The 26,950-nt window shown below is 37.2% G+C and overlaps 2 protein-coding genes across 2 annotated transcripts in view; one reads left to right on the top strand and one right to left on the bottom strand.

Moving 5' to 3' along the window:
- CENPP (centromere protein P) overlaps nt 1-26,950 on the top strand; it is a 116,242-nt gene that overhangs the window by 70,842 nt on the left and 18,450 nt on the right. The window lies entirely within an intron of this gene.
- On the bottom strand, nt 12,452-23,705 carry ECM2 (extracellular matrix protein 2). Its single transcript, XM_062500764.1, has 9 exons — nt 23,438-23,705; nt 19,168-19,356; nt 17,409-17,888; nt 16,989-17,104; nt 16,173-16,308; nt 15,231-15,388; nt 14,779-14,918; nt 13,306-13,632; nt 12,452-12,656 (listed from the first exon to the last, which is right to left on the bottom strand). The coding sequence occupies exons 1-9, from the start codon at nt 23,703-23,705 to the stop codon at nt 12,452-12,454; spliced, it is 2,019 nt and encodes a 672-aa protein (XP_062356748.1).

Here is a 26,950-nt window from a genome sequence, read left to right as displayed (position 1 = left end):
TGACGAGTACATCACAATATTTAGAAACTGGGTTATTCTTTGTTTACCTTTCATAGGCCTCTGTTTATGTAAACTTCAAAAATGTTTAATTAATGGAGTTTACCTGAATCAAGTTTCATAGTTTCAGGGAAGCACTTTGTGTCTTTAAGTTTACAATACATTATACCCAGTTCTGTGCACATCTGACTTCATCTGTTTCTTTAATTAGCTCCTTTCTATGTTAAAAGTCTAGGCTTTGGGGAAAAAAAAAGCCTGGAAATGTTACTTGGGATTTCTTTTTTATTATACATGTAATGTGCTATTTGCAAAATGCCTGTACAAGTTGCATAATAGTTATTTTGTCTGCTGTTACTTTCTTAAGGAAGGGAAGGATTCTATGCCAAAAATTAAAACTTTAGTGCTGTGTTATCAACCAAGACAAGACTTGTGTTACCTGCAGCATTGCTTTTGATGTGTTCCAGTAGCACAGATGGATGATAGAATCTCTCTGTCACTTTTCCCAAGGAATAAAATTACAGTTTCAAAAGCAATCACATTCCCACAGAAAAATCTGAAGGATGATCTTAAGCTTTTTTGAAATCTTAAATTGCATTTATCTGCATTATCTTGCCTGCTTGTAGAAACCAAAGCTTCCTAAGCAACACTCCCGTGTGTTTTGAATAGCTTGGTTTGGATGGGTTTACTTGAGGAAATTGGTATTAAATTGCTGTTTTAAAAACCCCTCCAACCCTTTCTTGGCTGTTTAACAGAAGAGAGCAGGGCCTGAGGGTTGTGATATAAATGTACTGGTTTCTTTTTTCACTTAGTTCAGTAGCAAAGTGTTGAATCAGCAGTTTCAGCTCTGTCTGGTTTTGCAGCAAACTATTCTTGAGGTTTAGTAACATCTCAATTTTGGATGAATACTCAGGAGTTTTGGTACTGTTTTCTCTTTTTAGTTGATTCTGGTGGTAGGAGCACATTCCTATGTGTATAAAGTTTGTCATAGCTAATTACATAAAGAAGGTGACACACAAAGTGGTAGTATCTGGAAAAAAATATAACAACCTTACCTTAAAGTGGATTATCCATCTATTATGTCCATTATGTAGTATCAGTAGGGCAGAAATAAATAAAGCTCACATGCCTTTCTTGTAATGCCACTGTTTAATATCTCAAGACATGGATCCAGTATTTTGATGTGAACGCAATTGCAGTCTGGGATAAAACACCCAGAAATCAACTTCTCAGGTCTCTTGACTATTCAGTTCTGAACTTTAGACGTTACTCTTGACAGCAGTACTTAAAACTTAACAAGTGGCTCTCAGTCCACTTAATGAGCCTGTTCTTTTAAATATTTGCAGCACATTTTCAATGTCTCAGGTTTTAAATGCATGATGTTGGGAGCTTAATGGAGAGAGGTAGTCTCAGATAGTAGTCTGAAGGTATTTTCTTTGCAAGCAAATGTTGGTATATTTTCTAAAGAAAGATTATGTGTTTAAATAACTAATAAATTATATAAGGTCCGACTGTTTGCTCAGAACTTTTCAGTGATCTGTTTCCACCAATGAGACAATTGGTTGAAAATTAGAATTCTGTCTTGCCTTAAAATACTTATGTAATGTTTATGAGTAATGGCAATTGATTTTTGAGCGAAGAGTAAAAGTATATCCAACACATATGAGGTTCAGAATACTGTCTCACTAATGTGAAATATGCAGATGAAAAAGAACTCGGATAGTGTTTTATATTTGAAATTATCTCATCAGTGGTATAAACTGCTAACTTTGATTTCTTTCTTGAAAATTACTGTATTTTGTATTACTTGGTGTGTCTGAGAGAGCAAACATATGCTGCCATATGTAGCTAATGCTTCCATTGCAATCTCTGTTTTAAGCCAGTCTTGTATACATTTGTTATTCTAAAACAAACCAAGTACTTTTTCATTTTCTAGCACTGTTTATAAATGTGGTTTACATAATGTGATGAATCTAGCATCAACTGCGCAAAGCTGCCTTGGAGCCTGCCCATCACATTTTAATAACATGACATATTCCTTTCGTGCTCACAACCGGTCCATGTGTGGTGTGGTCACATATTTTAGTTTTAGCTAAATTTTGGCTCCTCTCAGGCTGGACTACACCATTTAACCAGCTGAGTATACAAAATCTGCCCTTCAGCTTCTTGTAGTTTAGTTTGATTCTTCAGTATCTATATATATTAAAAATCTCTTTTTAGCATCCTGCATGAATCAACTTTTGCCTGTTAATAGTTTTTAGCATGTTTTTGACAGCTGATTTAAAAACTGCAACAAAATACAATTTCCTTTGCAGTCAAAATCCTCAGTCCCTGATGTTTGTTAGCAACACAGCAATATTGCAGGGTGGGTCATAACTTGCAATATTGAGAGCTTGTGTACAAAAAGAGCCCTAAAGTCAAGTGTACATGTCCAAACATCCATGGGATTGTCAGGCTCATCATGGCTTTTATGGATGCAAGGATGTGGTGACCTGGAATGACTGCAGAGGCAAAACATCACCTGAAGGGGTTTTCATCCTTGCAGACAGTTTCTGTTGCCTCTGGAGCATCACTTAATTTTGTTCTATCTCAGGCTACAGATTAATACAAATTCCTCAGTATGGGAATGCCAATTTCAGAAGCTCCCACCTGGTTTATTCCCACCCCAATGCCTCTTCTCCTTGGTCCAGTGAAAAGGTTTCTGCACCAAACTGGATCAGGAAACTGCTTTGCCTGATCATTGAAAGTCTTAAAATTAGTTCTGGTGTCTGTACATGTCAGTTGTCAGTCATGCTTGTGATGCTGCTCACAGGTTTGGATAACGTGACATGGCATTTTTATGGAATATGGGTATTTATCTGCCTTAGAGACATTGGAAACATCAGACATTCTTTCATGGAAAATCAAACAGTAGTTAAAATCAAAAACTCTGCAACCAGTGCCAAACTACTGAATCACTCCAACAATAAGTTCTAAAGGAACATTTTCTGTTCTGGAATACAAGCTGAACTGAGAACAACATTGCCTCAGAGTATCAAGCATTTACTCTGCCAAAGTTCTACCATCCCCTAAAAAGACCCCAAATCTTGATCACCTGCAAATGCTGAATTTCCCCCATTTTCCCTTTTATCAAAGAGGATGAATCCTATGGATTGTAAATAAGTGCATGTTCTTAGACAGCCTTTGGGTAGATTCCCATTGTTCAGAACATAAAGGACATGCTTAAAGTGGTGACTGTCATAAATTCAAGTGAACTGTTAGTTTTAAGAAAAAAGAAATGTGGTCATCTAGTCAAGAAAAAAAATAAAATTAAAGCATGTTAGAGTGAAAAGGTAATATCATCAGTATGTCCGAACTTTACTTATGAACAAAAGTAATTTATATTAATTAAAAATCCAAAGGCCCAAAAGAAGATGACTTTGACTCAGTTTGTGATTGACTGTTAGAAGTGGAAGCAGTGAATATTACATTCCTGAGATAGTAATAAACAACCATTTGCAATTCTTTATCTCATGAAGAACCTGGGTCTGTAAATGCTTGCATGTACTTTGAGCACATCTGTTTTGTAGATGGAAAAAGTTGCAAGGTCTCTAGGAAGACCTCCAAACTCAATTTGTTTGCAAGTTTTGAAACATACAATTTTTCACTTTGGAATAGTAGAAATGAAAGCATTTCTCTCATTACTAATCATTAGTATTATTACTAATAATAAGGAGGGTATACTCTGATTCAAGAAGTTATTTCCCTGTCGTATTAATTAACTCAGCCTGTGCTCAGATGTGTGTTTTTATCTGTGGGAATTTTCTGGGAGGGCTTCATTTGTTTCTCATCAACACAAAAGCAGTAAATCTGTCATGCAGGGTTGGGTCTAGTTCTAAACACTCCCAAGAAATTGGGAGTCTTCTGAAAAAGTCTGATTTACTTTTAGCTAATGACTGCTGCGACAGTTTTTGTATTACTTTCTCATAATTATGATACTTTTAAATTGAAGGTACTATATAATCTATATTATGTTCAAGTGGGCATTTTGTAAAAGGCAGTTGAATTTGCTTTAGTCACTTCTATACCATAAAGTGTTTTGTTGATTTTTAGCATTCATTTTTTTCCCCGTCAGCTGTAGGAGAAAATCACAAATAACTCCTATCACTATATTTTTTTAATGAAAAATGAAAACAAATAGGAAGATAAAAACTCCTAGATTAAGCCAAAAGACCAAAAGAAACTAGCAGAGAAGGGTTGTCAGACAAATGTCTTGATATACTATTTCCAAAGATTTGTTTGCAAATACAGGAGTATGTTAGTTGAGAAGTTTGGTATCATGGATGGGTTTGCGCTGCTTTTTGTCAGAAACAGAAATCCACTGGATGACAGAAGTTCCTTTTACCACTCAATGGAAATATTTATGTAAATTGAAAGGAAACATATGTCATAATTGCATATTAACTTGTGGTATGGAAAAGGAGATCTTTTTTGTAGAGCAATTTGTAAAGTAGAGGGTATTATTTTCTTCTTGAACACTTACATTCTACAAAGGATGATTTCCATTTGGTTTTACCATAGCAGAACAAAGGAGCCTTGACTTTAGAAAGTAACTTACTAATGAATAACTTTTATTTTGTTTAGCAAGCAAACTATACCTTAATTTCAAGAATCACAGAATGGTTTGGGCTTGAAAGTATCTTAAAGATCATCCAGTTCCACCCCCCTGCTATGGGCATTTCTCAGCATTTATTTCATACTGTGACTATCCTTCTGCTTCATGGTTATTAGAATTTTTATTTTTTTTCCAATTAATGGATAAGATGTACATCTCCTCATATAAAACCAGAGGGTGTTCTTTGCTCAGGTTGGAAAGAATTTAAATTCAGCTAAAATGGAAATTAATCACTGTTTCTGTCATTTAAAGTTATACCAGAGGCTTTCAAAATGGCCTTCAAAATAAACACAGAATACAGGCAATGCAGATTAATTTGAACCCATATGTTGTCAAGAAAGAGAGTAATTATTTTGATGTTTCCAATGCTAAAACTAGACCAACACTAAAGAAATCAGTGGGTGGCAGGTTCAAAACAGAAGGAAATACTTCATAAAACATTTATAGTTCGGCTGTGGAAATGTGCAAGAAAGTGAAGTAGCTTTTAATGTTTCATATAGACCCAAAAAGTAATTGGTCTAATTGAAAGAGGAAAAGTCTTGCTTCCTGAGTTCTTTGTAATGAGAGCCAAAGTGAGCTGGAAAAAAAGGGAAAAAGAGTTTTCCCTGGAAGACTTGCAGTGAATAACCTGAGTAAGTCCAGAACCATCCTGCGTTAGGGGGAAGCCTTCGATGTTTATATAGAACTGTCACTGAAAACGGGTTGAGAACCACAAAATGTTCCCAAGGGCTCTCATTCCCTGTCAGTTTTTAAGGAACATAATTTGTAAGGCCAGAGGATGAAAGGTAACAGCATAGCCAATTTTCAGGGTACTTGGAGAAATTGCTGTGAAAAAAAAAAAGTGCATTTTAATCCTTTTTCCCAATTTTAATCCTTTAAAAATACCATTACATAACTCACTTAGAAGATTCTTGTCTTTGTTGATGGTGTTGTTGAAGATCTAGTATTTCCACAGCTGTGTTCAGTATTACTCCTTTGAGAAAAGTATCTGTCTTGTGGAAAAAGTAAGTCAGCTTTTATGCATTACTGTCATACAAAAAATTCTCACAGAGAAACATAGATTTGTTTCAGTAATATTGCGTGGAAAAGCTACAGATTTCTGTGTATATATTCATAATACTGCACACTTGGAATGAAAGTTCTTGTCACTGAATTAACAGAACTGCTTCAAAGTACTTTGTAGGAAACTGTGTTCTGAGCTGGTCTGAACAACTCACTTTATCAAAGATACATTAATATAAATAACAGCCTAAAACAGAAGTAATGAATCAGAAGTTTGCATCCAATAACTGTGTGGAAATCTGCATCCTGTACAAAGAATTAAACACCAAACAAATGGAAATTCTACCAAGCTACAGTAATTGCTTACTCAGTGGCTGTAGGAAGTTCCTTATGTAACAAACTATTAGAGAAGAAATTACAAGGTAAATGTTTTTTAAGATGAACCTTTTAAATAATCCAACTTTGAATGCTTTAATTAACTTTAATCCTTAAATCCTTGGGATAAAAAGGCTATTTATTGAATGGAGCCAGGATGGCTCAAGCAGAATGGAAGAGTATTGTCTGGGGGGGATTTTCTCAGCTCTTGAGTATTTGTTCACTTGTAGAGACTGCAGAGAACATTTGTGTCCACTGTGGCTGGCAAAGCCATAGGAATGGACATGAAGCCCTGGGCAGGAGCATCACTGGCCTGTATGGGGAAAGTACCTCCCAAACTCCAGGTGATTTTTGAGTCCATCCTAGCAGTTGTTGGACGTTGTCATAAATAATCAGGCATTTCCCCAAACTGCCTTGCTCCTAATAGCCAAAATAGTTTTGCATAATTTATGCTCTTGTAGAAAAGAAAGAAATGTTTATGAAGGAAGCTGCGGTCTGGGGAAGAGACTTTGTTCCTTTTTCTTGACATTAATATGGTCTTCAAATTAGTTGTAAAGCACAACATTTCCCAAGCTGAAAAAAAATTGTAATTTCTGAATACAGAGCTTTGAATGCCCCAGATAAACCTTATTACCCATAGAACTCCCAAGTAAAAATAAATAAAAATTGCTGACTTTAGTCACCAGGACAGTTCATTTGGGGGTTAGCCCTCTGGATTCCCACAGAGGGGCACCAGTGAAGGACAGACCTGTAAGAAATACAGATCAAACTGTGCTGCTGGTTTTAGTGAGGGACAGAAATGGGATGGTTCATGTGAGCTGCGTGGGGTTCATGCAGCAATGTTCAGCTACTGGGCTGTGGCAAGAGATGAAGCTGCCCTCAGCCTCCAGCCCACCTATCTCTCTGTTCAAATGAGCTTTCCCTTTGTATCCTGTGTTGTTGTTGTTGTTGTTATTATTCCCCCTTATTTTCCTGTATTACCCTGCAATGCCTCACTGTGGGAATTTTTACCAGTCATCACTGCAGAGCTGAGGCAGTCGTCAGGAACTCCAGAGCAATGACCAGGTTGTGCGTTGGGAAATTTTATGGACTGTTCACAGGCTGATAAAGTCAGTGAATACTTAAGGAAATGTGGAGGATTCTGTCCAGCAGCAGTTAGGCAGGATGAGGCCAGGCTCTATGGGAAATGCATAAGCAGAACTGTCCTGGACCAGGTCAGAGCCCATCTAGGCAGTCCCCAGCTTTGACAGTGACATTTCTACAGGGAAAGAGCATTGCTCTTTCTGGGCTTCCTTTGCTTCTACTTTCCTTGAAGCAAATGAAAGCTGTGGTTTTGGGACAGATGTTTCATTGAGTTTTGAGATTCACCCTGAGGTAGTTTGGCTTTTTTCTGTCATTGCCAAGGGAATGGCTGGAGCTGTGTCAGGGGAGGTTTAGGTTGGATATCAGGAAGGTGGGTGGTGGGCACTGACCTGGCTCCCCAGGGAGTGGGCACAGCCCCAAGGCTGCCAGAGCTCCAGGAATGTTTGGACAACGCTCCCAGGGATGCACAGCGTGGGATTGTTGGGTGTCTGTGCAGGGCCAGAGGTTGGATCAATGATCCCCATGGTTCCCTTCCAACTCAGAATATTCTGTGATCCTTTTAAGACTGATCAAGTGTTATCCAGTTCAGAGAAGCACATTCACTGTGTGAAAAAGTTGACACCACAGAGGTAATGGATCTGTTGGTTTACTTTTGCTTTACTAACTGGAGTATTTCAGTATCATAAAAGGAATGATAATTTATCATTAATTGTTTCCTGGTGTGGTCAAAATGTTCTATGCAGTACTGAACTCTGTAAGTTCTTTCAGAGATGCACAATGGTGCAGAATGTGTTCTTAAAGGTAATTTAGTGACCCAGTAACTCTTGCATCATGTAGAATGGAAGATTTTTATGAGGAGTTCTGCTTGATATTCTCTCTTCACTTCTTAAACTGAAAAGGAAAGAACAATGCTGTGTCTTTATGTGTCTCTCCTGATGGAATTTTAATGTAGAACAGGGTGTCTAGTAGCAAGGAACATTGAATCTGTAATGAGACTTCATAACCTGGTTATTTGGAACATTAAACACTATATTTCCATTGAATTTCATTAGAGCAGTTGTAACAAAATTGTTCAAATTATGCTTGTAGGCATTTGAGTCTAGCTGCTTGATACCTGAATTGGTATAAAACTTAGGAGTGGGAGGTTAATTTATTGGGAAAATAAAAAGCTAGATTCATTTTGATCATATGATTGTTTCTTAATGTGGAAAAGGAGATCTGTTTAATACATTTTAGAGGTTTTAAAGTGATGTCTTCGCTACTTTTAGATGGAAAAAGTGTTCCAGCTTTTTTCCACAATACTTTGGGGCCTTGAGACTGAACAGAAGTTGTTGACATCTTTAAATCAGAGCTCTTATTTCACATGTCTTCTGTTTTTTCCCCATTTTAAATGGTCTTCAGTGTGCCAAGAGAGTAAAATTAAAGCCTTGAAATAGAGTTTGGGATTCAGTAGTAACTAACTATTAGAGAGGGGTCATGTTACTAAAGATGCAATAAAAGCAGGGATCTCTTTTGTTCATTAGGAAACAGAAATGTGTGTCTGCTGAGCAACTCCAACATATTATTATAAATCCTTTTGCATGGATGTTTGTACCTTTTTCACTTTACAAGAAGACAGTGAGACTGTTATGCAGGGCTTCTTCCAAATGAGGGTTGGTTACACAGTTCACTAGACCTTTAAATGCTTCCTGCAGCCAAAACCAGCTTTAAAGGAAATCTCTTTAAAAGCATTCACTATTTCCAAAGGGTTGGCTTCACCTCTGTGGTTGGGATGTTCTACAAGGTGGTCATGGTGTGGTTCTGACCCCTTAAAGCACTGATTTTATTTGAAGTTTGGTCTTCCAAAACCTGATCTGTGACTTCAGCAAGAAGAGGTTGGTGTCGAAGTTGTAACAGATGTTGGTAACTCAAGCTCTTTGTTGTTTTGATGTTGGTTGGTTGGTTGGTTGGTTGGTTGGTTGGTTGGTTGGTTGGTTGGTTGAGGCTGTAAATCCAAAGCAGGCCCCTGTTTTTTTACACTTCCAACTGAGGAGAGATTTTGAAGCTTCCTGAGGAACCTTCCAGAGCACCAGAAATTGTATTGGCCTGCAAACCCACAGTTGGCAGACTTGCTCTCTGTAAACTGCTTCAGGGTTATTGTGTAAAATTATTTTGGTAGTATTTGCTTGTAGTTTTACTATTTTTCTGTCTGTAGATTTGTCTGAAAGTTGTATACATTAGAATATAAACATAGTACTTAAATTAGAAAATGTTTTCTCAGGAGAGTTTCTACCAGTTAACTCTGGTATTACCACACAACACAAATCATAAACTGTTTTTCTTGCTGTGATGTAGTTGTTTATAAAGATGTGATTTGAGAGATCTTAAAAGTTCATCAATTTCTTTCAGTAAAAGCACAATTTTTTTGGTAGAGAAATGTTAACATTCTATTTCCTAGTTCTGATAGTTATTTTCTTTTAGCATGCTAAGGGGTTTTTGCAGTAAGTGCAAGCATGATGGATATTTCAGAATCTAAATTCAGAAATTATGTCTAACACTCAGTAGTGTTACTGTAATAGTGAATTAACTGAGTAAAATTCACTTTGTCCTGAGAAAATAGAAAGCAAATGCTCACACAGCAACTCCTTTTTGGGCCAGAGTTGAGTGATTTGTAGCTTTGTCGTGGAGGGATCTCTGTTGATTAAATTGAAATGGAGAAGGGTAGATAGCGTGAACTCAATATTCTTGGGGTCTCAGAGATTCTAATAGCCTCAACATGAGGGCATTTATAATGAAAATTAATAATGAAAATAGAGGGCATTAATAATGAAAAACTCATTTGGGGAGATATTTGATGCCTTTATTCTTCTGAGGTTTTTGTCTGTTTTTTTTGTTGTGTTTTTGTCCTACGAAGGCTCTTTTACCTTGCTTAGAGAAAACATTTCCTCTAATTGTTTCTTCAGATTCAGAAAGCTACCCAAGCTTCCATTGAAACAACATTATTTTGTTGGAGACCTTTGCAGCTCTTATCATATCAGAAGTGCCAGTCCCTGGCTCAGGCAGATCCTCAAAGCTCCATCATCATTTACTCAGTAAAAACAACAATATCTTTTATAGCTTTTGTATTAATTTGGTGATAACCACAGGATGTCCTCTGCTACATTTCCATTTATAATGAGATTTAGAAAATCTTGTCAAAATTCTGATGTGGGATACTTGAGCCAACAGCGCAAGTCAGAACTTGGAAATCTAACAGAGATTCTAAACCCCCAAAAATCCTCTTACACCACAAAGCACTGTAGTTCTGGAATTGCTATGCCTATTGAATACTAACCTCTCCTATTCTGGTCTCCTACTGACTGTAAAATATCTTTCCCTCTTAGAGTTTCAACCTTCACATGTTGCATTCAGATCTGTTTACCTTGCATTTGTCTCTGGCTGGGTTACTGAAAACTTCATATTCAGGGTTTTGTTGTACTATAAGTAGTTTCCTCTCTGAAATGATTAAAAAATTCTGATTGGACATCTCTGCAGTCTTAGAAACTTGTAGCTGGTTCACTCTTGAATTTATCTGTGGATAGAAGTCAGCTGCATCTGTGTGTGGAGAATGGGAGAAATGAGAATGCTGCTGTGCATCTCCCAGATCTGATTGCCTGGCAGAAATGTTACTGGATTGGCTTAGCAGGATCTCCCTCAAAGCAGTTCTCACCAGGGACTTGCCATGAAGGCTCTCCCAGTATTTATATATACATATGTACTATTTCATAAGACTTCAGAGTCTGTTAACACTTAGCAGAACTATTATTCCATTCTCCATCCAATGGCCTTCTCAAAGCATATTCATTTCCAATGTAAGCCTGCAAAAATTATTTGCTCAAATATTTTAGAGAATAAACTAACTATAGTGGTTCTGTGTTGAGTTTTATAATAAAGCCCATTGTAGTTCCAGTATAATTGCTAATTTGAAGAGTGGATTTGAGCTGCTTCCATCTGACATGGAAACGTTGTGCAAGTTTAATTGCTAGTGTATTTCTGAAGTGAGCAAGCACCCGTTTGTTGCACACAGCAAACACTTTCCCTTGGCCTCTTTCTCATGCTTGGTCTTCTGCCTCTGCTACTGTTGTGTTCCATTCCAAAAGCATTTTCCCTTCAGTCTCTGTCTCACTACTGGGCCATTTAATTGCTGTTTTAACTACTTCAGGTCACCTTCCATTGCTGAGGGCTTTCCGTGGGAACAGCGTCCATAGCCTAATGTCAGGCAAGCTTGATACTCTTTGTATTAAACCCCAAAGGAACAGTCCTAGTCAAATTACTTGCTTACTTGCATAAAAATTCACTTCTATGGTATCTTAATAGTGAAAAGGCACATCTTGGAGAAAAAATATGTTAATGGTCACAATAAATCTTGGTTCATCTGTATTTTAATGATGGTGTCCCCTGAAAATCCAGTGGAGAATTTCTTGTGGGTCTTATGAGTATGAATGTTTGATAAGAGAAGAAAATACTTGCAGCAATATGTGGTGTTGTGCTTGAATTTATTATAAGACTACACATATTGTACAATATAAAAATCTAACAAACTAACTATGGTACAAATGAATGGAACCAATTACTGTGACTTTAAAAATAATTTTTAAAAATTAAAATATGCTTTGTTTAAAAAAAAAAAAGGCATCCACATAGAAATTAATTGCTCATTCCTCTAGGTCATCAGAATCTGTGTTTGAATACAGGAAGTTTTTAGGGTCAGCTAAAACAAACAAACAATTTAACTTTTTTCTTAAAATTTCACTTGGAAGAGAGCTTAACACTGCAAAATGTTTGGTAGAAAATCCAGCCCTGTGTGTGTTTTAAGAAATTTGATTCCTACATTGCTAGAATGTTCATATCATATAATATTCATATTAGAATCATAGAATGTTCATGTCACAGAATGTTCATATAGGACTTTTATCTTTTATGTACATTTTTTACAGTTGATGGTACCACTTAAAATGTTTTAAATTCAGTTAATCAAATAAGACAGGACCAAGCTGGGGGTTTAGTTATATTCTTAAATCCTAAAATCTGATCTTATAGAGGGTGTCCCTGTGGGCACAATTTAAGCTGTTGTGTTTAAGTAGAATAGTGCTAATAGAAATAAAAACAGATGTCATAATCTTAAGCTTCCATTTTTACATTTAATATTCTTTTAATGAAACAATATGAAAAAACACACTGGTACCTTACTTCAGTATATAATATACAGTATCATAGTTATGGTAGTAGGAAGGGTTTAAGTCAGAAATAAGCAGACCAGTGAGTAGAGAGAATAAATAAAGCTGCATTTCTAGAGATGGGGGCTGCAGTGCAGGACTGGGGGGTTTATTTGGCATTCTGTGGTTTAAGAACAACACTGCAATAGGATCTTATGCATGAAAATGAATGTGGGGAGAGCTGCCTGGTGTTGATGTAGTTGTTTTCAAGGTGAACCTGTTCCAAGTGGGAATCCTCATTCTCCTCCTCACTGTGGTCGTGCTCATCCTCATGGTTGGTCTGAGTCCTGCAGATGCGTTCTGGGGGCACCGTCCTGTGACAGGGGCAGGAATCATGGGTTCATTATTCCAGATAACTCTTAACTTTGTCATTTATTTAGAGTTGCTGTCTGTTTAGATATTTGAAAATGTTAACTTAATTGGTACCTTAAATGTTCTCAATTACATATTTACTGAGGACTTGCAGAAGCCATTCTTTTAAACATTCTCTCCTCGCATTGTTTTCTCATTTTTATAATATACTGAGTTTTGCTGAGGAAGGTATTGCCACGTGTTACTAAATGAAAACTTCGTCTGACACATGGGAATTCTCTCTTTGTCATTCCTTTGCCTTACAAAACAGCACGGAGAGCCTGGATCAAGCAGGTGGCTCCAGAGTTGGTGGGAGCTCACCAGGTGACTCCAGCTGCTGACTCCTCCTATTATTTTGTTGTCACTTGGGGCATTGCTCCAGGAGCAGGAAAACCTGGTGATTGCTGCTGATGAGCATTTTCAGTTAACTGTGAGGAAGGGTGAAATGTCACTTTTATCATGACAAGAAATACTGCAGAAGAAAACTGAGGATTCAGCTCCTCCTCTGGATTTTTTTTTAACAAATATTTAGTTAAAAATAACAAATTCTGAAAGCAAAGCGTGTCTTATTTATTTTAATGTCATTAATGTAACAAAGAGCTTGGAAATTACCTTATTTTATTATTGTTCAGTCTTAGAAAACGTAGTTTTCTCATTTCATCAATCCCAAAAGGTACAGCCTTCAATTCATTGTGATCCAAAAACAGCTCCCTCAGGGAGTGGTAAGCTCCAAAAAACGACACGGAGTCGATGCCATCGTCGGTGAGTTTGTTAAAGGACAGGTAGAGATACTCCAGCCCCGGCCTCATGTGGCCAAACACATAGCCTGGAATTCTTTCAATCTGGTTTCCTATAAGTACCAGATGGAGTAAAGATTTTGGCAGATAGGAGGGAACATGATATAACTTATTATAAGAGAGATCGATTGACTCCAAGTTCCTGCATTAAAGGAGAAAAGAAAAAAAAAGGCTGAAACCCCTCTGAGCTCCTGGGCTGGCAGTGCTGTGTTCTGTACAAGGCTCTGCTTGTGGCATTACCAGAGAAGGAAATTTCCAAAGGAAATTTGTGGGTTTTTTTAGTGGGACAGAATGCATTTTATGGAACACCATCATGCATAATTACTCTGGGAACAGAAAGAATTAAGTCATGAATTACCAATCAAGCACAATTATTGTGTTGATGGGAAGCGATCTTCAGTAATGAGGAAGGGGGGGAACAGGGGAATCCCAAGGGACTAATTTGGGATTGCTGCAATAAATGAGTTACACTGAAGAACTGGAACAGCTTTGGTATTTCAGTCATTATCCCATTAACAGGGAGTTTTAAGCTTTGTTCTGAAGCCCATTTGAAATGGAATTGTGTGAATGGATCAGTCCCATGTGCTGCACTTCCAGGGATGAGAGATGCTGTCAGTAAGCGTGGTTGTTTTCAGCTTAAGGAAATGACAAGTTCAGGAATCAAGGGGTAGGGCTGCAGCTGCCAGTGATGGTCAGGTACCCTGCTCAGCTTGGCAAATTATTTAGCAGGAACATCAAAAGCACTGTCATCTTTTACTGCTTACATTCTCATTGCTCACTCTGCTGATATTCTACTCTTAGACAGTGCAGCTGCACAATGTTCCCTTCATCTTATTTACTTTTATAATTTTAAATCCAATGGGAAATAAGGCTAGGACAGTATTAAATTATTTTTAAATTACCGCTGAGATAATTATGTATCAATACTAAATTGATACTAGTAAGTCATACTAGTATTTAGTATTATATATACCATATAGTTCATTTTATAGTGGGTGATCAGAAAAAAATACTGACTGTTATGTTAATGTGGTATAGATTTGAGGTAAAAGATATTTCTATTTGACAGCTAGATCTTCTATATATGATATATATAATATAGATATATAATCTTCTAGATTATACAATTAGGCAAAGGAAATTTAGGAAAATTAGCGAAGGAAAACAAATCAAAGCATAATTACAACTCTAAGTTAAAAGCAGTGAAGTGCAAATATTTATTTGATTATCTGACTCACTAAAACCAGAGAAACATCAAATAAATGTATTTGAAATGTCTGGTACTTACTCTTGGTTTATCCAAGCCAAAGGTGCTATCCTGTGCTCTTCTAATTTGTTATGCTTTAGCCCAATGATGTTGATGTTTCTGGTATGGTTAAAGCAAATTTCTGACACTTCTTCAATCTGATTATGTTCAAGATATAACTCCTATAAGTGCATTTGGGAAGAAAATTTGTGAGATCAGAATAGGCTGGGATTTCCCATTGCAAATTCCAAATGGAGCAATTACCTGTCCCCTGTGTTACCTGGTCTATCTGTTAATTCTGAATCTGAACCAGAGTCAGTTTGTAGCTGGAGTGGGACCTTCAGACACAATTTTTCAAAGCAGTTGTTTTGTTTTCTCATTTGTGAGAATACAGATTGCTTTGAAAGGACAGATAGAAGGAATTACATCTTTCGGGGTGTTTTTGGGGGGGGTTGTTGTTAGTATTTATTTTGGTGGTTGTGTTTTCTTTTTACCTCGAGAGTGGCAGGAAGACCTTGTGGGATAATTCTGAATTTATTTCTTCCCAGTCGCAAGTAAGAAAGACTTTTCAAAGGATAAAAGGCCAAAGGACTGACATTTGCCTCACTTAGTTTATTTCCTTCTAATTCCAGAGTGACCAAGTTCTTTAAATCTAAGGAGAAAAAGTTTCATTTCAGTTAATTAATGCCATCTTATATCTTGTTAAAATACATGTTCACAATTTAACAGTCTTAAACATTACCCAGATCAGTTCACAGCCATGAGAAAATAAAATGAACTGATTTTATTATCTCATAATCATGGAATTATATTGTTTATAAGTTTGTAGAGCTTTAGAGATTGACCACAGCTTTATTTACATGTTCCTCTCCCAGTCCAAATGGAAAGGGCAGCAGCTGATCCAGTTTAGATGGGACCCTTTTGGCAGGAGAGGAAAGGAAGCAAAAATGTCCATCACATTCTGACATGGATGGTCCCCTTTCTTTTTACTTTCTTTTTTTTCTATTAGCCTGTGTTTAAACTGGCTTGAAATGATCATGGTTGACTCCAATTATATTATTCCTTATTTTTCATGGACATCAAATTCTATTCACTTCCATGCAATTTAAAAATAACTAAAATGGTTTCATCACACATAAAGCTATCAGGTTAAAGGTGGGGACAGCAGGTGTCTTCAACATGCTTCAAATTCACCTCCACTTAGTGACCTTAAACTGCTTTGGGAGACGAGCAGTTGCATAAGGGAAAATATAATTTTAAAATACTTTGTCATGCAAATCTTTAAGCTTTTGTTGCCTTTTGAAAACATGGCTGTTTAAAGCTAGCAATTATTTTTCAATGTCAGGTGCATTTGAAAAATGCCAGGTGCATTACTTCACCATTCACTTTGTCAAACTTACTTTTAGCTTTTCATATGATTAATACTAGTTTTTTACCTTTTAAGCTGTCTTCATCAATGGCATGAAGTTGGTTGTCATTTATTTTTATTTCTTCCAAAGTTGATGGCAATTCAGAGGGAATAACTACCAGCATATTTCCATCCAAATACAAACGTTTCAGCTTTTTCAGGATCTTACCACAGGGATGAAGAAGAGCACTTAGATTATCAAGGTGCAAATTATGCAGTTAAATATGCAGTTAAGATTTTCTTAAACACATTAAACACACACTTTGTAGGGTTTTTTTTAGCAGCAGTGAAGTAGTATCTAGTGTTCTGAATTATAAAGTTATTGTTTTTCTCCTGTCAGTCTAATTAATAGGTTACTTTCTGCTAAATATTAACAGAAGTGCCAGTTCATGTCACATGTAATTGGAAGAGCTTCCCCACAGCCCTGCTGCAGTTCCCCTGGATCTTTGTTTGCATTCCTGCTGCTCTCTGTGAATTGTGGAAGTGTTGCCTCACTGCACTGTGCACTATTTAGGGCTTCAAAGTACATGCATTTAGAAATTATGTGTTTATCCTCTTCATTTGTGAGCAAACTGATGATTTTCTGTAGGTCAGCAAATTTACTCAGGCAGAAGAACAGCAACTTTCAGTAACTGAGGATTTTTATGTTTAAAAATGGGTATGAAAAATTATCATATCTTAATTATTGAATATGGTGAGAGAGTTCTCAAAGTAGCTGTTGAATTTATACAATGCTTACTTATACAAGGTGCAAAGTGGTTTAGATCCATAAACTGAAAAGCAAAAAAAACGTTCTTTAAGCAATAATTATTGAGAGGGTAGCAGAAGAGTTAGGCTTTCTTACTTTGAATGCTTTGGGACCTATTCCAGGAGAGGTAATGTTATTTTTACTCAGATCAATCCATTCCAAATTAGGTATCCCATTGAATGCTTCATCTGAGATAGTAGTGATGCTATTTCCTGGGAGAGAAGGTAAGAAAAAAAGTTTGAGTTATGAGATACAGTCTGCACCTGAGGTGTGTAATTTTGCACCTAGAAAACATGTCACAAAAATAAGCATTATGGACAGTATTTTTGTGTAGATATCCTCATCTTAGTACTTAAACCCTGGCATGCAAATCTAATGTTTCTCATTTCTTGTTTCAAAGGCTTTGCTGTAAAATTAGTTCTAAAACTTCTCTATGTTAAGGAATGACGAAGCATTAACAGTGGTGCTGACTGCATTTGATGTTACAAAAGTCATCAAAGTAGATGCATTAATTACCTGTAAGGTCTAAACTTGTTAGGTCTGGATCTGAGATGGGAGGTATTTGTGTAAGTTTGGCATTAATGCAGCTCACTGTGGTGTCCAAGGTGGAACATCCAGATGGCAAAGGAGGAGCTTCTGTGGGTGGAACAGGAACTGGGAAATGAGGTGGAATTCTGAAAGCACCATCATCTTCATCACTTTCATAGTGCACATCTCCTGCAGCTCCCGTTCTGGGGACAGGCAGCTTCTTTCTGCGATGCCCTTTGTGCCTCTGGCGATTCTTTTTGCCTTTTCTTTTTCTTTTCTTTTCCCCTTTTTTGTGACCCTCTTTGTCTCTAATCTCTATCACTTCTGTTGGAAGCAGCTCATCCTTTTCCATTTGAGTTTGTGCTGATGGCAGAACATTGGTGGTGTCGAGGTCCTTGGGGTCTGGGGAATCACCAGACAACTCACTGGTATCATCCAGTGAAATTACCCTGGAGTCCAGCGAGGAGGCTAATGAGAGAAAAAATCCAAAACAACACAAAAGAGTCCGATGAAATTAAAATATTAGTAAACACTGTTTCCCACATTCAGTAAAAAATTATGACTATAGAATATTATTCCTCTTAGAATACAATTCGAAGAATAGAAATGTGGTCTAAAATTGCTGCTTGAGAAAAGAAACACTTGACTGAGAAATGATTGAGGCAGCCATACAGAACAGTTTGTACACAGCCAGGATTCCTGACAACTCCAGACAAAAAGGTGGAAAAATTAATATAGCCTTCATTATCCTCCTTTTTGACTTACTATTAATTATGGGTTTTGTGTTGATGGAGATGTCTAAGAGGAAAAATAATATGTCTGGGAATAAGAGGTAATTTGGAAAAAATTCACAAAGGTCAAGACTTGTTCTCCTCCAGAAGGGATTGTCAGGGGAGGAGTTGGCTGCAGGTGGGGATCTCACCAGGGAAATGCATTAACACCATTACCAAAATACAGCTTTTACTTCCATAACAGGACAATTCTAATAAAAGGAGTTTAAATGTCTCAGTCTACATGACTTTTACAGTTCTACAGTGAATTCCTATGATGTCTCATCTCAGAGTGTCTGTCACACACACATATACACGAGGATAAATACTTCTTACAGTAGGAGGAGATTAAGTTCAGTACTTTGTACCTACAAAATATTGGGATTGTGGGAAGGAAAGGAAGGAAATCACATCTCATATTTATCTCCTCCAATCCTTTCATTTTTAAAGGTAGTGATTTTATTTAAATTATTGTGAAAAACCAAGATTGTAGTTCTGCAGCTTCTCTTCTGAACTGACTTTCTTCTCTTGATTTACACCAAACTGCTGCATGTTTTTGCACTCCTAACAAAGATTTACCACTCTATGTGTCTAATTAATGGCCAGTAGTTATTGATTGATCCTTTGTAAAAGGAAGTGGGATAGAAAATATAAGGTGTTATTTCTTCGTATATTTACAAAGTTCATTGCAAAGTGTAAAGGTAGGGGGAAGCAGAAAGGGAAAGCAAAGAAAAGAAATATAATTATATCTTTACAATTGCAATACTTAGCATCATCTTTTCTGTAAATGTTGTATCAAACTCATCTGACAGTACTTGGAGAAACTGAGGTCAACTTGAGTAGAAACTGAAGAGCTGCTTTTATCATGGAATTCAGGATAATGTGTACCTTGTAACTTTTGGGATCATTAAATTAAGTGTTTATGTAAGGTTTTAAACGAGGCAGCTTCAAAACAGTAAATCTGTGGTGTCTCATACCAGTCTCAGAACACACTGGGCAGCATTCTCCTGCAGGAATGATGGTCTGGGGACATTTCAGAGGGTGACACATGGTTGTGTCACAGATCACCTCTCCCTTGGAGCAGAGACAGGTGACACAGGGCTTGGGAGACCACACAGCTTTGTCAAACATGATCATCCCATTAGCTGTGCACTGCCCCTTCTTCCCTAGGAACAGAAAATGGGAAATTGCAGTTAAACAGCTTAAAGTAAACCAACCAGTGTTCATTTAAAACTTTGGAAAGAAGCACTGCTATTTTGTTCTCATTTTGAAAATATGTAAAATACACCCTATTCAAAGGATCTTATCATTATTCCTTACTTTTCATAGCTGTGTTTTCTTCAGCTTATTAGTAATCTCCAGTTATCCAAAATCTGAATATTTTTTTCCAGACGTTCTATTCCTCTCTTGTGCACTAGTGATCTTTTCTAGTATCTTGCATATTAAATGAGAAAGTTTCATTAAGGCCCTGCAGAATTGGGAGGGTAACAATATTCAGTTTTTAGTGACAGTTCATAGACTTGGTGGAAGTAAAGTCCATTCTGGGATGCCTGAGGAGATGGCAAAAATCTCCACTTCCCTGTAACTTGCTTTATCTGAAAAACAAAAACAAAACAAAAAAAAAAAAAAAAAAAAAAAAAAAAAAAAAAAACAAAAAAAAAACAACTCTTTGCTAGAAAAGCAGCAGTCTAGAAGAAGTTGTCCTATGAAATACTCTGTCTCTCAAATTTCTGGACACGTACCTACAAAAGATTGAGATCTCCCCAGGGTACCAGTTGAAATTTTCAGAAAAAAAATGTAATTTTGTAAGCTCTAATCAGATATTCAGTAGGCAAGTGATGTGCAGAGCACAGAGACTTGGGAAGGAAACTAATCCCAGTCTCCCTTTGCTTCCAGTGCTGGAGTTTACCTCAGCAGAATCTACCCTGAGCAGATTTCACTCAGACTCCAGGATAAACATTGCACTTTAGCATGATGCTTTTTTATTTTTGGTCTTTTGAGAGAAGGAAAACCAAGGTTAAGATTTCTTCATCCTGTGCAAATATTCCTATTTTTGTGTGTACCTCTAAATCTTGTTGAGAAGCTGAACTCCCTCATACCTCCCTTTTCCTCTTTCTAATCAACCTAAGAATGCATTTCTGAAGTGTTGTTTCAAGATGAAAACCCATTTCCAAGTTAACATTGTACTTCCCTTCATATAAAGAAGAAGAATTTTTTTTCTTTTCCTATTTGGTTTGACTTCCTCCTTCAGATGTAAATTAATATGGTGGAAAAATCTTCTCTCACCTGAATCTGCATGCCAAGAGACTTCTACTTGTGGTGCACAAATTGTCCTTGGAGGGGTTCTTTGCAGGGTTTGTTTTCCCACACTCAGCCCTGCTCCATGCCTGTGTGTTTAGTTTTAATAAGAGTATTCAGGATAGCCCCTAAATAACCTTGTAAGACTATGGCAAATATTTGGTTTGAAATGTCTCTGGGATTAATATTTGTCTCAAAATGAGGCATTTTGCAAAGTCTTTCAAGGTAGTCCTACTTCATAACAAAGATTCTTCCTTTGTCCTTCTACTCAAAGACCACTGGATAGCAATCTGTTTTCTACAATAAAACTTAATGACCAGAATCATCCAGTTTGGATGATCCTCTATATTCCATATATTTTAAAAGATGCTTTGATTGAAATTGCTTTTAGGGTAGAAAAGGGAAGAAATTAAAGTTTTGAGTAGTTGCATCTTGTTTTTTCAAAGGCCTGGGACATCTCTGCCTCATTTCAGCTGCATAAAGTTGTGCTCTAAGCAGCTCCAACCATGTCAACTGGAGGAGAAGCGGAATTGGCCTGGGCCAAGTGTTAGTTGACTTTAAGTCCCTTGTCATTCCACCCAGGTATCTGCAATCCAGCTGTTTGCTGGATCCTGATTTTGGGGTTTATGTGCTTGCCAGTACGCCACAATATTTCTTTTAAATAATCTCCAAAAGAAACACAAAAAGAATCCTGCACTTTCTCATGTTAAACAATAAAACATCAACTGTTCCAGAGGAGCATAATCTGGCCTGAGAAGGAAATTCTTGTGTGCTTCCTAAAATTCTTTCTTTTGTTTTAGCTACTAGAGCATGTCAGAAGTGGGTGCAAACCTTGTCTGAATAAGCATAAAGATATGAGTTATCAGGCTTGGCCTCTGCAGGCTTCTTTAACAAATGATCCTTTTATTTTTTTTTGTCTGTGTACATGAGAGGTATAAAAGGCAGGAGCAGTGTGTGCTCAAACACAAAGGTTTTACCCTTTTGCTGCATTGCAGAACTGCTGTGTGGCACTGCTGGGATTCCCAGAACCCCTGTGAGACACAAAAAGGATGTACTCCTCAAATTTCCTGACCACTGAGTCACTTCAGCTTGGTGGTGTGAGCAGGCAGTGGGGTGAGAGAGATCAGAAACAGTGCAGCAGTGAACATCCTACTCTGCTCTACCTAATGGACAACTGCAAATCATCTCCTCTTGTGGCCAACTGTTTGATTTAATTTAAATGTTCACATTATTCTGCTCTGGAGGAATTAGGTTTGTCTGGTTACTGTTAAACCTCCATTTAGCTGTTAATTTTCGTCCTGCATATATCTGTAAATTCAGCTGACTTTTTTGTTTTGTTTTGTTTTTGTTTTTTTTTTTTTAAGTCTACTAAGAGCAAAACAAGTAGCTAAGAGAATGGAAATTAATGTTTGGATTGCATTTTCTTCTATTCTGAAACATGATTAATAATAGTGTTCTATTATTTAACAGGCTCTGTTTTTTCCAAATCTGACATTAACTTGAAAAAATTTTGAACTTTAAAGGCTAGACTAAAAAATACCTTGTGGTTCCAGTTTTTGGCAGATGAGCATAGGACTTTTAACCTTTGGAAATATGGTGTAAATTCAGCATGGAGTTCCAAATAAAATGAGTTCAGTGGTTTTAGCTCAGCTTTTGGATGCATGTCCAGATAGAAAGAAACAAGTGGGGTGGGGAGGAGGAAGAGCTGTGCATTATTTCAGCATGACTGATGGTCCTGACAGAAACTCTGGAATATCTTACATGAAGTGTATGCTACTTACATGGTATTTTCCTCTGTTTAATTTTTAAAATATTTTTAAATTAAAGGTTTAACATTAGTAATATGTGTAATACTGTAATACACATTGTAAATGCCATAGTCCAGTGCTAGTTTTCCTATTCAAACCCCTTAGTTTGAAATATTTGATTTGAAATGGTTCAGCCTTTCTAAAGTAAGGACTCCCAACAAACAGTAGCTGTGGAGAAAATGTGGCTGATTTTTGTTTGGCCATTTGAGACCTCTTAACCCAGTGCTCACGTCTGTTGTGTGACACACTGAAAGGCTTAAATTCTTGTAAAAATAATTATTATAGTTTTTTATAGAATATGGTAACCAGGGCATTCTTTTTTTTCCATAAAATCCATTAAACTGCATATGAAGATTTTACTTAGTGTGTGATCTCTTGATGGAGGAATAGAAATGTCTGTCTCCATAAAATACATTACAATGTATTTAATGTGAAATTTCACATAAATTGTGAAATTTTATATCACTAGCAATATGAAAATCTCTGGATCACCAAAAAGGCAAGCTTTATATAAATCATACTATTGAACTTGTATTAAATAAATCTGGGTTCTCAGTATAGATGGATCATAAGAGCAGTCTTGTGTTGAATGAGTACAATTTTTTTTTTCTTTTAACTCAGTTTTCCATCATTAGGGTCTTGTTTATAGCGTAACTTCCATATTGCAGCTGCTACCAAGTGTTACTAAGTTTTTTACAAAACCAATAATTATTCCTGAAAGTATGCATTTATAGTTTGCTTTCCAAAAATGCAACCCATGAAGTAAAAATAAAAACTTGAATCTATTTTAATGAGCACTGCTTTTACTGGTGTTGAGGCCTCAGTGGAATGTTGTTTGACTTAGGAGATATATTGAGCAATAAATTTTTCAAAACAGCCTTCAAACTTGGAAGTTATGAAAATACCCCAACAAATTTTTTATTAGTTAAGATCAGAAATAACGCAGAAAAAGTTGCAGGAAATATTGCTGTTACCTGGCAAATCAGGTTTCAATCAAAAAGCCTCATTATGCCAACCACAAAATGCCTGCAGAAGGCTGCAGGTATGGGTGGAAGCAGAGCTCAGATAAAGCTTTAATGAGTTTCTGTGTCTGAAATGAGAAGTCAGCCCCCCCCAGGGAGCAGAGGGGCTCTGTTCTCACCTGGTAAGACATTGTAGGTGCTCTCGTGTTCCCCCAGCCCCACCAGGGAGTCAAACACGCCCAGCACGCTGTCATCGATGTTGATGAGGGGGATCCTGGGCTCCATCCCGGGTGCCCTGGGGCTCCTGAGCCCTGCCCAGGGGCTCCTCCCCAGCGCCCTGCGCTGCATCCTCCTCCTCTGCCTCCTGCCAGCACCGCCTTCCGCTGGGCCAAGGTCAGTGCCCAGCGAGACCAGCAGCAAATAACACAGCAGGGATGGTGCCTGCATGGTCTGTGGGTGCCACAGAGTCCTGGAAGGGGAAAAGAGAGAGAAATCGGGTACCTGCAGAGCTTGTAGGACCACGCCAGTCACACACGCAAGGCAGGTGAACCAGGACGTGGTAGAACAGATAACCAAGCTTCCCCTTGCAAAGAAATTGTCCTCTGAGAGCTACAGTCACCAGCTTGATTTTAGTGGTTCTCAACAGTCACCAGTTTGATTTTAGTGATTCTCAACAGTCACCAGTTTGATTTTAGTGATTCTCAACAGTCACCAGCTTGATTTTAGTGATTCTCAACAGTCACCAGTCTGATTTTAGTCATTCTCAACAGTCACCAGCTTGATTTTAGTGATTCTCAACAGTCACCAGCTTGATTTTAGTGATTCTCAACAGTCACAGTCAAACAGGTGCTGGTTTGTGTTTGGGGTTGAATTTGAAGAAATTATTTAGATTTGCAGTGCCAGGAGGCATTGGCAGTTCAGTAATTGTTGCTGCTTCCTGCAAGGGACTTCTTGAGAGTTCTCGAAAGTGTGGGGTGTTTTTTGTTTGTTGTTGTTGTGGGGGGTTTGGGGTTTTTTTTGTTTGTTTGTTTTTGTTTGTTTGGGGGTTTTTTGTTTGTTTTTTGTTTGTTTGTTTGTTTATTGCTAGTATTTCTTACAGAGTGTTGTAACTTCTGAGTTACTGTAACTTCTGAGTGTGGGAGTCAAAAAGTAACAGAAAAATGCCCAATTCATTTGTGATGTGCTGCCCTGAATGCTTTTGAGTTGGCATTTCTGTGCAAGGTGTTTTTTTCACTGTGAATGAAGAGACGTTGCTTTTCCATCCATCTCTGGCCATCCTCTTCTCTAACAGGATCTTCTTGGCTCTGCAGAGGGAAGTTTGTGTTATTTGTGACATCCCACAACTGCTTTTCCAGTGCAAGTTTTTATTAAGTGTTGGCTCAAGTAAAGTCATTCTAGAATGGGTTGTGTTCTGTAATTACTTATTTAAAAACTCAAAATAATTGAGCCTTCTTATGCTTGTGATAGAAAAATTACATTTAGTGTCACCAATAGGTGGCATTCCAAAACAGAGCAGTCAGGATTCAGGAGCATACACAGGAAGGCTGTCCAGTAGTGGATTGTTTTACCAGAGTGCTAATAAGACCCTGCATGTCCAGGGTCATTAATGATTTGTCAGAACTCTGTTGCATAATTCTTTCCAAAAGGAAATGCTGCTGTCCTGTGGCCTATTTTAACTGAGACAGCAGAGACAGGAGACCTTTGTATTCTTGGGAGAGTGAGAATTAATGAAGGACTTGGAGCTCTTGGGCTTTGTGGCCAGGACAAGGCTTAGAGCATGGCCCTGGTTCTTCTCTGAGGAAATTCTGAGCGGATTAAAAAATGCTTTTTCTTAATGTTCATCAGTCTGGCTTTACATGTCATCTTTCACTTTGGTGTTAATCTTACTATAATTATATTGTGTAAATATTGGACAGTATTATTCCAGGAACTTGAACTGTGGTTTTGCCTGAATTAGATTTTGTTAAAAGGCTTGTTCATCTTGGTATTTGCTGATTTATAGAACTGGTCAAGTTTTTGGTACAAGTCGCCTAACTGTTCTTTAACATAAGTCATGTGATTGACTGCATCTTTTTCATGCTTTCCACATCATAATTCTCACATAGTTTTCATTCTCATGTTTTGAAATGGGAAGTTGTCAGTAAATAAGCTTAAGAGTACACATTTTACTTTTTTTAATATTGCTATTTCTGTGTTCAACTGTTTTAATTTTAAAATGTTATTGCAAATTTAGACATTAATTTGCAGAATTTGAAGTTAATGTTTTTATTTCTTTATGAAGGGAATTTGAGATACAAGTGAAACACACAAATCCTCACAGCATCTTCTGGAATGGCAGGTTTTGAAATTAATCCAAACTTTAGTTTGCTGCTTTCTGCCCCTCAGAAATCACTTATTCCAAAATGCTGTATGGATCTATAGCTTTTTATTTACAGCAATTACAGCTAGTTAACATCTCAGATAGATGCAGAAGCTTGCCCTCTGCACTGAAAATGCCTGTTCTTGTTGAGAAAGTGCTCATTTCTGAGTTCCTCAGGACAAATGGGCCAAAGGCTTTGGTGTCTGACTTGTGTGGTAATGAGAGGCTGTAGAATTACACAGGAAACTTCTGTTCCACGAGCTGGACTGGAACACACCGAGAGCCCTCGGGGAAAAATGCATGTACAGAGGAAAGGCTTGGCCATGTGTATTTATTCTGTCAAGTTTCTGACGTCTTAATTATGGTCCCATTTTTCTGGGATACTCTATAAAAACACCATAGCTGTGCTGTTACAGTGCTGCTACATTACACTAACGCTTTTTGAACATTTAACCATTTCTTCCCCTGACCAGAGTCACATAATGGCATGACTGAAATACTTTTCCATTCTCCATCTATTTTAAAAGTCAGGAATAATATAGGGTGAATTACATTACATTAACTGTACAAAAGATGTTTTGATAGGAACTTAAAGAGCAAAACTCTCTAGTAAATCAAATTATTTTAAAGTGAAAATTGGCTGCATAAAATAATTTAAAAATGCAAATTCTTAAAAAACAGAAACAACAGAAAACACCCCACATCCCCGAAAAATGTCTCTATAAACTAATCCTGTTCATATATGCGAGATTATATGCTATTTTTTTACACCAATTTAATTCTTCAGCACTGAAAGCTTCATATTGCTACTGTGAACCAAATGGTGTTCTTAGCATGCAAAACACTGGGCTACTGAGTTCCTTTCCTTGGCTTAGTTAACAAGAGCTGCCTCACATTTTAAGGCCCAAATTGAAAGGCCTTGGGTGCTTTGGGCCTTTCCTGCCCATGCCTGGGATTCTCAGATTATCTCTCAGGAGTTTGTATTTTGCACAGGGCCAGCCAACTTTTAATTTCGGGAAAATTCAGCCTATTCAATTTATTACTTTTATAATAAATCATTGCATAGTAAACTAAAATTCTACATAGCCAATGTAATGAAAATATTAACTATTTGTTTGCCAGATAGTCTCAGTATGGCTGCATTGCTTTTTCTTTTTACCCAAAAATAATTAGATCAGGCACAAGTGAAAGCATCTTTATAACCTTTACTTTTACTTTGTAATGTGTTCAGTAATTTATCTTTATCTTCAGTACCTGTCAGTTTGTTACTATGTTAATGGAAATAGTTAATTTTTAAAGGAGAGACCCTTTAGAAATACCAGAGTATCAGGAT

Source organism: Cinclus cinclus, chromosome 12 (genome assembly GCF_963662255.1).
Source record: "Cinclus cinclus chromosome 12, bCinCin1.1, whole genome shotgun sequence".
Classification (NCBI taxonomy): Eukaryota; Metazoa; Chordata; class Aves; order Passeriformes; family Cinclidae; genus Cinclus; species Cinclus cinclus.
This window is presented reverse-complemented; position numbering and strand designations above follow the sequence as displayed.

Coding starts and splice junctions, on each gene's coding strand:
- ECM2 (XM_062500764.1), bottom strand. CDS start 23,705: ATGCAGGCACCATCCCTGCTGTGTTATTTGCTGCTGGTCTCGCTGGGC. Junction 17,105..17,408: donor AACAAGTTTAGACCTTACAG/GTAATTAATGCA, acceptor CTTCTCTCCCAG/GAAATAGCATCACTACTATC. Junction 15,389..16,172: donor TGATGAAGACAGCTTAAAAG/GTAAAAAACTAG, acceptor TTTTCTCCTTAG/ATTTAAAGAACTTGGTCACT.